Source organism: Caretta caretta, chromosome 8 (assembly GCF_965140235.1).
Source record: "Caretta caretta isolate rCarCar2 chromosome 8, rCarCar1.hap1, whole genome shotgun sequence".
NCBI lineage: Eukaryota > Metazoa > Chordata > Testudines > Cheloniidae > Caretta > Caretta caretta.
In genome coordinates, this window is record NC_134213.1 from 47,837,235 (window position 1) to 47,849,689 (window position 12,455).

Below are 12,455 nucleotides of genomic sequence, written 5' to 3' on the forward strand. Positions count from 1 at the left end.
GCCTCAATCTTTTGCCAAATCTTAGATCATAGGTTTTCCAGGGCCGTACTCATTGTAATTATGTCAATTTACACAGGCTGAATATCGAGCTTTAAAGATTTTTTAAAATATTTCATACATTTGATTTTTAAAATGCCTTTAATAAAAATATTTGCGCATTTCTGAGTGTTCAGCTGAGATGGAAATGGATTATCTCAGAAAGACATCTCTTATGAAATTCCCAGCCCAATTATGCAGACCCAAGAGAGGCAAAGAATTTGAATAATGCTTGGCTGAGCACCCAGATTTTGAGGTATTTTTCAAAACCATCCTGGTCCAATGAACATTTTTGAGGGTCACCCATTATCAGGCACTTTATTGGAAATATCCTTGGGCAACTTTTCCCTTTACACACAGGGAGACCTTCAGATGCTTCCAAAGAGATCTTTCCTGACACACTGGACCATGTGGTGTCAGGTTTAAGCCATGTTCAGAGGTGATGCATCAGGACAGACGTGATGGAAATTAATGCTGAGTGACAACTGTAGAAACAGACCAGACTCTGCAATAGTCCTTGGGAAGCCCTACTCTTAGCATCTGCTAGAGTGGGGTGGGGGAATATCAGAAAAGAGGAGCCCCACTTCTCATGTTTGGATTCTATCGTGCTTTTATGTTAAGAATAAAATAGACATGCATAGGAAGTGCTGTGGGAGTAACTTATACCTGTGACATTACACTGTTATCAGACCCCGCAAGAGAAGGTGAGTAGGTCGTAGAGGCAGACTGTCTTTGTTAGATGAATTCAAAGAGAAGTTCAACCTGGACATACCCTAATCAGGAGGGAGTGAGATGCTTGTCTCCGCCCAAGAGAACTGACAGCCAAAGGAGCCAGAAACCTGAGAGTGGCTTCCCTTGCTGAACCACTGGGGGAAATACATGTGCAGTTGCCCTCAACTGAGAGATGGAATTCATTTTTCATAAGATGGACATTCATGGAGCACCTCCTTTCCCGCTCTTTTTCACAAACCCCACCTTCTCCATGGCAGTCACTCCTGGGATTTCTGGTGGCCCTGTGAATGGGATCCCTGGAGAGCCGTTTGAGAACCGCTGCTGTCAGTGCTAATGCTCCCTCAGTACAATGTCTGTGAGATGATATAATTATCTAGAAATAAATTTTCCCATTTTCTGCCGGTTTCATTCATAGATTCCAAGGTCAGCAGGGGCCATTGTGATCATCTGGTCTGATCTCCTGAGTAACACAGGCCAGAGAACACCCCGGCAATAATCCTGGAGCAGATCTTTTAGAAAAACCATCCAATCTTGATTTAAAAATCGCCAGTGATGGAGAATCTACCGCAACCCTCAGTAAATTGTCCCAGTGGTAAATTACTCTCAGCGTTAAAAATGTACATCTTATTTCCAATCTGGATGACACTGGTCCTAGCAGAGGGTCTCCCTGCATCACACATTTTGGAGCTAAGGCCCCAAATTTCAGGGATGTTCAGTGCAGCTCACTAGAGAGAGAGGCCATGAGCAAAATTTGAACCTGGATCCGCTCTTCTCTAAAGCTCTGGGTTGTTCAGTATTGGGGCTCATCCTTAGCTGTTGTGTAAATCAGTGGGCGATATAATGGCAGGTGTGGCAATTTAAATCCAGAAAGAGAGACACATAGACAGGCGGGTTGAATCTGTATTAGCATCAGTGGCTAAATTGAGTGAAAAGTGCTGTGTTGCTTAGCTTATGCTGTCACCTTTACTTAGCAGGTTTGATGAGTGTATTGTTTGCTGAGCTGCAGTAAACATTTGTGGGTTGCAGTCTCAATCTGCTTCACTCTCTTGTAGTTCTCCAGGGTCTAGTCAGTAACTAAGTTGTTCTTTGACTGCTAAAGGCTTAGTTGCACTCTTTTAAATGATGGATTCCAAGTGCCTGACGTACTGCAACCAACTGAGGCAGTTGCCCTGACAAACTTTCCTATTGGATCCTTGGCATTTGCAAATGCATCCTCTTCTGCTTTTGCTCGATGGAGGGTTGCCGGCTGCTGCTTTCATACCGCCCCGCAGGAATAACAGCGTGTCAATTCTCGAACAATTGCATCTCCGTGACTTTTGTGGGCTGCTTTTCTAGATGGCCAGCGATGTGAACAGCGATGGCCCCAAGCAAGAATCACTTAGCTGAACTCTCCCATATCCTCACGACCCCCAACAACTTTGAGGTTTTAGAAAAAATTGGGACTTTCTTTCAAATCATGCCTGGCTTGGGGTTTGCAAAACCAAATCCGGACATGATGCAGGCTTGCCAAATTAAAACCTCTCCTGGTTCTGTCCACCAAAAGAGCTTGATTGAGCTGTGCCCGGCACATTGCACCGTCATTCTAAACCATTGCAAGGCAGGAGTAACACAGCATCCATGTCAGAATGGTCATATTTTGTGGTCGTGTTGCACTGATGTTAATGATGACATAAGGTGCGTGCTAATGATTGATCAGGCCCATAAAGTCTGCTTCCAGTGTTACCATGTCAACAGAGCCTTGCGTATTGCTGCCCCTGTTTTGTTTCCTATCCTCCTCACCAAGCTCTTCAGTAGTGGACAGGGTTTTATCAAAAGGGATCAATCCCCCTGCTGTTGCTGAGTTAGAAAGATGGGAAGCATTCCCAAGCTCCCGCATGGTGCAGAGGAATGTTCTTCTGTGTTCTAGCTGTGCAAGAGGAGAGACAGAGAAGCCGAGAGCGCAGCGAGAATGAAGCCGAGTCTACGAGCAATGGCAATGAGGATATGCCTGTGGAGAGGATTTTAGAAGCTGAACTGGCTGTTGAACCAAAGACGGAATCGTACAGCGACGTGAATACTGAGAACTCGGTAAGTGTCTGCTTAAGTCAGGCCTTTGCATGTGGGTCAGGTTCAGTGAAGCCACTTGCAGCTTGTGATGGTACCGTTCTACCCTGTATTTACAACTGACAGCAGGTAACTGATTGATGAGGCTATATTTCCAGGAAGGGACCACCACTGGGAGTGAAAGGGGTGTCTTGTTTGTGGCAGCTCCTGATCAAAGCAACGTGATTGTTAACTAATTCTGGGATCTGCAGCAGAGTCACTTTCCAATGGCCATTAGTGAGCTGCTGTGGCTGACAGACTGTTTAGTAGGACTGGCCAAAAATTAGAGTTTCTCAATGGAAGTTTTCATTAAAAATTTGAATTTTAATTAAAAAAAAATGCTGAAATTTTCCAAGAAAGTTTTTACAGAATCATCAACAATCATTGACTGGCTATTTACAAAAAATCACGTGGAAAGAAAGTCGCAAAGCACGGGTGTGAAATTTTTTTTCCTGTTTTTTCAACCAACTCGGCGTTTAATAATGAGTAAGGGTGATCTTGAAGTCTACCGTGCTCTGGTGCGCCCGTCTGGTCTGGAGCACAGGTGTTCTGTTAAATTGGCACCTGTGAGATGGCAGGTGGAATTTGGATGAAAGGTGTCTGATTTTATTGACTCATTTTTCTGAGTAGAACAGGACTGTTCAGTTTGTTCAGCCACTGGCCAGGATTGCCAGGGGTGCTGTGATGTGGACGGTATGGTAAGGACTAGACTGAGACTCTGTGTCTTATTTCAAAAAGGACACTGAACAAACAGGGACCACTTTGTAATCAGCTACTAACTTTGGCTGGATTTGAACTGCACCCTAGAAGTATAGGTAATAAAGAGGCTTGGAAGGATTTGATTTTTATCAATGTCAATAAAAGTCAATTTCGCCGTACGCACACAGAGACTGATGAAAAAATATTTCCATCGATGATGATTGAAATTTCGGATCGGCAAAGGAAGGAAAAAGCTGCTTGAAAACTTTAGAGTTTCATTTAAAGATATTTATGTAGTATATTGTGACGGGTGATGTTGGCAATTTGTATTTTAACAGTTATAAAGCTTTCACTTTTTATATCAATGTCGACGATATTAAATAATTATTGTCTAACCCCCCCATTGTCTGATGCCCCATAATTTACTGCAACTGTGAAAATTTAAATAGATAAAAATAATAAAAAATGCTTACAAATAAACATTGATATTATGAGTCAAAATTATAAAAAATAAAAATCGCATTCTGCCAAGTCAAGTAATAAACCAGAATGTTAAATGCACATTATGAATTGTAGCTGGCAAAGGATTTGATGACCTGGATGGTGATTCTGAGTAATATTAACCTGACACAATATTGGCTGCAAGATTATTGCAAGGGAACAAGATTGTTGTCACTGATTTGCTGAAATTCTCAGTGGCACGTTCTCTCTCTTTATACCTTTCCTTCCTTAGATAAATGACCCTGTCACCAATATATGCCATGCAGCGGACAAGCAGCTCTTCACCTTAGTTGAATGGGCTAAGCGAATCCCCCACTTCTCAGAGCTGACACTGGAAGACCAAGTGATTCTTCTGCGGGCAGGTAAAATTCTTTGGTTCCCAGAATCCCCAAATGTTCCTGTTTATCTGAATCTTGCATTATTCCTTTGTTTCTTCCTACAGCATCCTGGAGATGTGTCTGCTGATTTCTTGGCCCCTTGGGGTGCTTTAGTATGTCACAATGTTATCCTCGGGCTGCCACCTAATTGCTTTGTCCTGGGGAACAAAATAATTGTAGTCAGACGCTGCACCAAACACCATGGTGACAGTATCCTCATGTTCTCGTGTCAATGGCCTCATGTATTGGTGCTACATAGCCATGCTGTAAGGTCCATAATAAAACAGGGGCTCTTTAATTGTGCCATGAGCCAAACTGGCAGAGCTTGGAAAACTGGGCCTTAGCAATAAACCACCAGCATTGGGGCTAGTGGCGCAGGCATTGGGAGGTGCTAAAGGGGTGTGCAAAGGGTCTGATCCAAAGCCCATTGGAGTCTTCCCATTGATTTCAAGGGGCTCTGGATCGGGCCCCAGTAACTTACTAATGTCATCTGAGCAAGACTGGCTGGTAACAGAGTATGGCTCAGTCCTTCTCTTTCCTTGTTCATGAAAGCATATTTTGTTTGGTTAATGGAGCCATGGAATGTGTCCTTCCCCTGTACGAAAAAACAGCTTCTAGTACAAGGATAAGAGAAAATTGGAGGGACACTATTTTAGGAAGAAGCAGATTTTTTTTCTAAACATTTTCTGTTGTTGCTTCTCCTGTGTTTTCTGGGCTGTCGGGAAATCTGCCCCTGTCCCCTCCTGGCGGCCCTTTCGCCAGCCATTGGGTTCAGAAATCATGAGTCAGATTCCCCTCCTCACCCCACCCCGTCACCCTGAAAGCCATTGGTTTCACCTGGGTTCTGAGTCATGCGCCTCTCGGGAGATGCCTCCTATCTTCATTTTGTGTGTGATCGTTTCAGGGTCCAGTTCATCCCTACCTGCATGTGCAGAAATGCTGGCTGCTCAGAGGGGGCTCTGCTTGCCCTCCCCTGGCCCACCATGGGGGAGCTACCGTTCTAGTCCTCTTCTAAGCCCTGGGGGTGGAGAATCTCCTTATCAGACTCCTGTCCGTCCCTCCCAACTCCTTTCTGTCAGCCTCCTGGCCTCACATTCCCCATCGGGGATCCCCCACAGTCTCCAACCCCCTGCAGTCACATGTCCCAGCGTCCTACTCCTCACAATCCCCCTCTCTGCCTGCCCCCCGCCTCCCTTTCAACCCTTTGTTAATAACATGGGGGGGCTGGGATTTCCTAAGGTGCCGTGGGGCTGAAGACACCTCTCTCCTTACATCTCTGCAGAGGGGCTGGTGTAATGGAGCCTGCACTGGTCTCCGCATGCAGCCCTGATTTAAAGGGACAGTGCCCTGTGTTTCAGTGGGGAGCTGCTGGCATCGCACATGCACCTGTCTCTTGCTCTTGCAGGTTGGAATGAGCTGCTCATTGCCTCGTTCTCCCATCGCTCAGTGTCGGTGCAAGATGGCATCCTGCTCGCCACAGGCTTACACGTGCACCGCAGCAGTGCGCACAGTGCCGGCGTGGGCTCCATTTTCGACAGGTGTTGCCTCCATTTCTCTGCCATCACCAAGAGTGACATCTTTTCCTCTCTGTGCAGGGTCACGCCTAAGGGAGACCGGCCACATATTCCTGCTAGCATCTCTCCTTGACACTGGGCCTTTGTCCCCAGGTGTTTCACACACCATGTACGCAGCATTGCCCCCATGTCATCTCCATAGTCCTCCTCCATAATAAAGAAGATAGCAGCTTCCATTCCAAGCTAGATCACCATGTTCCTTAGGCTCCTATTCAGCTGTTGCTTATGCAGACCCCGCAGCTGGGCCATGCCTGAATGCACCAGCCTAGAGAATGGTTATGCCAATAAATCTGTAATCTCACAAGAGTCATCTGAGTGTTTTGCCAGTGCTGATCTATGGAGCATTCCATCCTAGATTGCCACGGTGTTGCATTTAATGCTAGATGCAGACCTTGCCATCCATACGCTCTCTGTCTGTCTTCTTGTGTCTCCAATGTGCAGAGTTCTGACAGAATTAGTGTCTAAAATGAAAGACATGCAGATGGATAAGTCTGAGCTGGGATGCCTACGAGCCATTGTCCTGTTTAACCCAGGTAAGTCTTGGAAGTAATGGATGCTGTAAGGTTCTTTCAGGTACCACCCTCAAAGGCCACCTCTAATCATTCTTATTGGCATTCAGCAACATCCAGGGGAGATGCTTTCTGGATCATTATGCATCCTCCTATTGTTATGGTCATCCATACTATGCTGTGTCTGTGAGTGTGTCCCACCACAAGGTGTGCGTTCACCATTACCATCTACTAAGAAGAAGGTCAGACTCTCTCAAGGGTGTAGGAATATGTCACCCTCTTGTGGCTAAATATGGTGCATATGCTACTGCTCTGATTTCTTTAGAGAGTGTTGAGAGCATGTTGCCATCTGGCTGCTGCAATCTCCAGGGGATGTAAGCCCTAATATGGCTAGACAAATGTGAGTGTTACTGATCCATGAGAGGACCTTCCCTCTTATCCCATGACTGCGTACTTTGCTTAAGAGGCTTTGGTAAGGAACCTTGGCAAAGGCTGTCTGATCATCCAAGTACACTATATCCACTGGATCATCCTTGGCCACATGTTTCTTGATCCTCTCAACGAATTCTGATAGATTGGTGAGCAAAGACTAAAATTTAGTCATGGGTATTTTTAGTAAAAGTCATGGACAGGCGTGACCGGAGTCCCAGGAGAGCAAACTGAGGTCACTCAATTAGGGTGAACTGCAAAGAATGGGGCAGACAATCCCCAAAGCTGGTGGATATTCCAATACTTAGATTTACCAAGCTAGCCACAAAACAGCTTCTATAATACCTCACTGGTTACCCAGAAGCCTACAACACAGTTCCCTTAAAGCAACCCAGCCTTGGGCCTCCACCCAGACACCCAAGTCAGGTATGATGAGGATTACTGAAATTCTTATTCATCGTATAAAAAAGTTCTACCAATCCCAAAGGATTGGACACATTACCTCCCAGGTTAATGAATATTTCAGATCTTACCCAAATACACGCTTATAGCCAATTCTTATGAACTAAACTAAAATTTATTAAAAAAGAAAAAAGAGTGAGTATTGGTTAAAAGATCAGTATACATACAGACATGAGTACAATTCACACCCAGCAGGTTCTCCTGGTCATCACAATCCTAACTATTGATATTTTGAATAATAAAATACCCCCATTACTATTACCTGTATGTTCCTAATAACAGGGGTCCCCTCCCCCAGAGGGGTACACTCAGTGCAAGGGAATACCATGACATCACCTGGAAGGGAGGTCCCAACTATGGGATCATTTCCCTTTGCTCCACCTTTATGTTCTCCTTCCCCAAGACTTTCATCCTCCTCAACAGCACAGAGGCTGTCAGACGGGGGGGTGGGTCGGTTCTACTGTGACCCTGAAAGTCTCCTCTGTATAACTATCTGTCTCCCTTAGCTCTCCAGTTCAACCACTCTGGTCTCCAGAGCCTGTACTCAGTCTCTGAATGCCATGAGCTGCTTGCACCGAATGTGCACACATGCCACCTGCTCACAAGGCAGATTTCATACCTGCTGCATTCAGTGCAGTACACTGGATAGCCCACTCTGCTGCTGGATGTCTCCCTGCATTCTTTGTACTCTTGCAGGGATTTGTTTTGTTTTGGGGGGGTGGCATTGGCCTAACCTTACAGTATGTTTATTATGTGTATCTGCCTCTCGAAACCCCCGTTTGTTAGCTACAGTGGTCGCTCAGAAGCTGGCTTTTTAACCCCCATATTGCAGAGCACACATCACATGTCACCCTCCCTGCACGTTGCTACCAGTTAGTTCCTTGGACTGCTGACAAAAACAAGCATCTAGTCCTGAAAATCGGGGAAAAATTTTGTGTCCTAGGTTACAAGGCGCCTGGAAAGAATATGCTTAAGTCTCAGTATCGATGAATCACTTTAGTAGCCTTATCAGCTACATCCAGCTTCACTGACTCTGTAAAGAAAAAGAACTAATCAGTACCGGGTTTACAATGGTGTCAGGGTACCCAGCCCACACTCAGAAGGGGGCCCGGTGCCTGGACCGTGGCCCCACCCCTCTCTGCCTCCTTCCCCCCCCCCCAATGTGAGCAGCAGGTGGGGCCTAAGGGGGAAGAGGCCAAGCGGGGGTGGGGCCTCAGGGCGGAGTGGGGGGCGGGGCCCACAAAAGGGTAATTCGACCCTGGAACTAATCATTGACAAAGAGCATGTCCTGGCTCTGGCTGAAACCTAGCTTGTGCCCTACCTCAGTAGTGCATCCAAAGGCTGCTCAGAAAGGAATCTTTCCATGATATCGCACATTCTGTAACTGTGGAAGAGGAGGCCGGATTCCATGCCAGGGTACTGGGAATTCGGTAGGTAGCACTCTTCCCTTTCTTTCATGCAATATCTCACCAACCTAGAGTGAGGTCCCACTACACTAGGTGGTGTAGGCGTACACATGGCAGACCCAGACCCATGAGAATCTAGAGAGACAGGAGGAGAAACAGAGAGTTGTCCAAGGTTGCAGATCGAGGTATGGAAGCCACCTCTCAGCACTGTCAGTTCAGTGCTTTCTCCATCAGACCACAGTACCTCCCCCAGTGTGGTGGCCGGGGTACTGTGCTGATGGAATTGTTGCCCTCTGTTCCCTTGGCCATCTCAGTAGCCTGTAACAGAACCAGCTGTGCTACCTGCAGAGACCAGTTATGTCCACTTGCTGGCTCTGTTGGAGCAGCACAAGGCAGCCTGGGGTGGGCTCATCACTTTGGAGATGACAGCCATACTTCAGAGCACATCACTTTCCAGAGCAACTGCTATTTTGTGTGGAAAAGAATGGTAGGTTCAATCTCCAAACCTATTAAGATCATTTCAGTGTGGTGTGGAATAGACAGACAGATATTAACTTTGTGTGTGTGTACAAATATATGTAAATATGCTAAAATCTACATCAAAAGAATATGATTTAGGGTGCAAAAGGGAAATGTTAGGAAATGTCTGATTTACGGTTTTTCACACACAGCCTTGATTCTGTCCCCTGGGGCATCCAGCCTGTGCGTGGAATGAGGCAGTATGAGATCATATCATTAAAGACTGTATCATAATGTATGCTCAGAGACTGTCCCTCACTATGTGTATGTACAGCACCTACATCCTGGGAAGCCGTTAGGTGCCACTATATAATATGACAGATAATGTTAATGAAGAAAGTCTGCCGGAGGGGAGAGACTGCTGCCAGCTCTTTTCTAGTGATTGATCATCTTGTTCAGCTGTGGACCAAACAAAGTCTGAAACGTCAACTCTGCAATGATTTCCTTCTTGCTTTGGGTTTCTCCCTGGTCCAGATGCCAAGGGCTTGTCTAGTCCCTTCGAAGTGGAGTCCCTACGAGAAAAGGTCTATGCCACGCTCGAAGCATATACAAAGCAGAAGTACCCTGAACAACCTGGAAGGTAAATATTGAGTAGCACAGTGCTGCACCTCTGTCTCTAGGAGACACCGTGTGGCACGCTCCCTGGGGGGTGTGGAATAGTGAGATTAGCACCAGTCACAGCTCCAAAGCACTTCTTTGTTCCTCCTCTGAGAGGAGTGCAGGAATCTGTGGAGAGCTGGCTAGAAAGTGTTTTTTCCTTGCTGGAAATTTGGATGAACAGTAAACATTGTTCCATTTCACCGCCACTTTCAGTAGAAAAAATTGACTCTGTGTCAGCAAAATTGCAGGCCCAAACTGGAGAATTTTTGGCTACCCCCCCCCCCCCCGAAAAAAAAAATCTGTTTCGGGCTGAAATTCGTTGTTTCTCTGACGAAAAATCATAGCTGGTCAAGGAAAGGACATTTCTGTAACCCGCCTGAGCCCATCTCTCGTCCTCTACACCAGCAATGTCTTCTTGCCTTTGGCTCTTTGGCCTCATGTAAACCACTACTGGCACGCACTGCAATTTGTTCTCCTGGGTTGTACAACACTACCCTCTCCTGGCTAGTTTCTAGAAATGCCAGTGCACATAACAGATCATATTGCTGTTTAAGCTGCCTGAAGCAAGGTGCTGGCAGCATTGCGATTTTTGGCTACAGATTTGTGTGCTGCAGACAGGAAGTGGGACATGGATAAAGGACAGTCAGCTGTAAATGTGGCCACGTTTCGTCCATAATATAAAGGAAGCGGGTGGGCAAAGGAGGTTGATAATAGGCTATGAAGGTTTTTTAGGGGCCAACAGAGTTCAACAATGATTTCAATGGCATGTTTTAGCTCTAGATCACTAGTCCAAGCCCTGGCTGGAGGAGACTCCAAACTCTTTTTTGCCTTGGAGGTTTGAAAATGTGGGGTAAAAATTTCTCCCTCTTTTTATTCTCCAAAGACATGCTGGTTTTTACCAGGCAAGAAAGAAAATCCACCGTCCAGCTGTCCCCATGTGTCCTGCTCAGCTGCTGGAATTTGCCCCAAATGCTCCAAATAAAGAAAGGGGTTTGTATGTGTTGAGTCCCTGGGATTCTGATCTGATTAAACAGAGGAGCAAAGGAACCAGCAGCTGAATTAAGTGACAGGCTCTGCCACTGTGAGATGAAATTATGAGAAGCAAAAAGGTAGGGTAAGCATCAGACAGCTTCCACATGTATTTGGCTTGTGAAATAATCTTCCAAGGGAAGTCATAGAAGCCCTGTCTTACTTAAAACTAGACTGGACAGAACACTAGACCATGTCGTGAAATATTTTTGGTGAGGAGTAGATTGCATTTTTGGGGGCACTGAAACTCCTTGCAAATTCAGGTCAAAATCAGCAAAAAGCTTTGGCTGAGAAAAATGGAAGAAAAATGCAAACATTTTTGTTTTGACTTTTTGATTCACAATAGCATTTCCTTTTGAAATTTCACTATTTAAAAAAATGGTGAAAAATCACCCGATACAAAAAACCTAAGAACAACAACAAAATCATTTCAGGTAAAAAAAATGTATTGTTGTTTTGGTCCCCCCACCCCCATTTCCCATTTTGGAGACAGAAACTGAAAACAAAATCCGTTTCTTTGAATCTAATTGAATTTTTCTCCCGGAGTTTTCCGTTCCACCCCTGAAATGGAAAAAAATCAGTTATTTGCTCAGTTCTGTGTAGCAGTGTGGGGAACAATCCTGCATTGACAGGGATGCAGTGATATGGCTGTACAGGTGCATGTAGAAGCGGCAGTGTGATCTAATGGACAGAGCACTGGACTGGGAATCAGGAGACATGGATTCTGTTCTTGGCTCTGCTACTGACCTTAGGTGAACGGCTTCACCTCTTTGTTTGCTTTCCTTCACATATCTTGTCTGTTTAGATTGTAAGCTGTTCAGGGCAGGCGCTGCCCCTTTCTGTGAGTTTGTACCGCCCCTCACAATGGTGCCTTGATTGTGGTTACACTCTACTGGAATAATAATGACAATAGTCCTTCCCCATCTCTAACTTCTGTGATTCCATGGCATATTCTTCCAGATTTGCCAAACTCCTCCTCCGGCTGCCGGCGCTGAGATCCATTGGGCTGAAATGCCTCGAGCACCTCTTCTTCTTCAAGCTGATCGGGGACACTCCCATCGACACCTTTCTCATGGAGATGCTCGAGACCCCACTCCAGATCACCTGACCCTGTCGCTGGGAGGGAGATGGTAGAGGACAGTTTAGGATATTGTGGACCCACATCAGCTCCTGCCCAGTCTCCTTGCCCCTGTCCCGTACTGCGACAGCTTGTAATAAAGAGAGAGGCTTTATAAACCCTCAGATCTTTTTAGGTGGGAATATTTGTACAGAGACTAATTGACTCGTCAGACCCTCTCCTTGCCAGCTGTGGAATCGCTGCAGTTTATCAAAGTGCTAACAAGACCCTTTCCCCTGTACATGTAATTTGTTTAAATTATTTTTTCACTCGCAATAAAAGCAAAAAAAAATAATATATAAGATATCGGCCCAGATCAGAGCCGAGAGCGTGTCATTCTGTCACACTGGGATGCATTTGGCACAGAGTTTGGGAGAGGGAAG

At 45.7% G+C, this 12,455-nt stretch overlaps 1 protein-coding gene across 2 annotated transcripts in view; it reads left to right on the forward strand.

The window, feature by feature from the left end:
* The window catches only part of RXRG (retinoid X receptor gamma), a 123,944-nt gene extending 111,584 nt beyond the window's left edge, over positions 1–12,360 (forward strand). For both annotated transcript variants that reach the window (XM_048861785.2, XM_048861784.2), the window contains exons 5-10: positions 2,675–2,835; positions 4,283–4,412; positions 5,833–5,965; positions 6,443–6,534; positions 9,801–9,906; positions 11,916–12,360. In XM_048861785.2, the coding sequence (XP_048717742.1) occupies positions 2,675–2,835; positions 4,283–4,412; positions 5,833–5,965; positions 6,443–6,534; positions 9,801–9,906; positions 11,916–12,063 (770 nt within the window). In that variant the 3' untranslated portion in view covers positions 12,064–12,360. The remainder of the gene's footprint in view (positions 1–2,674; positions 2,836–4,282; positions 4,413–5,832; positions 5,966–6,442; positions 6,535–9,800; positions 9,907–11,915) is intronic.
* The last annotated feature ends 95 nt before the right edge of the window (positions 12,361–12,455 follow it).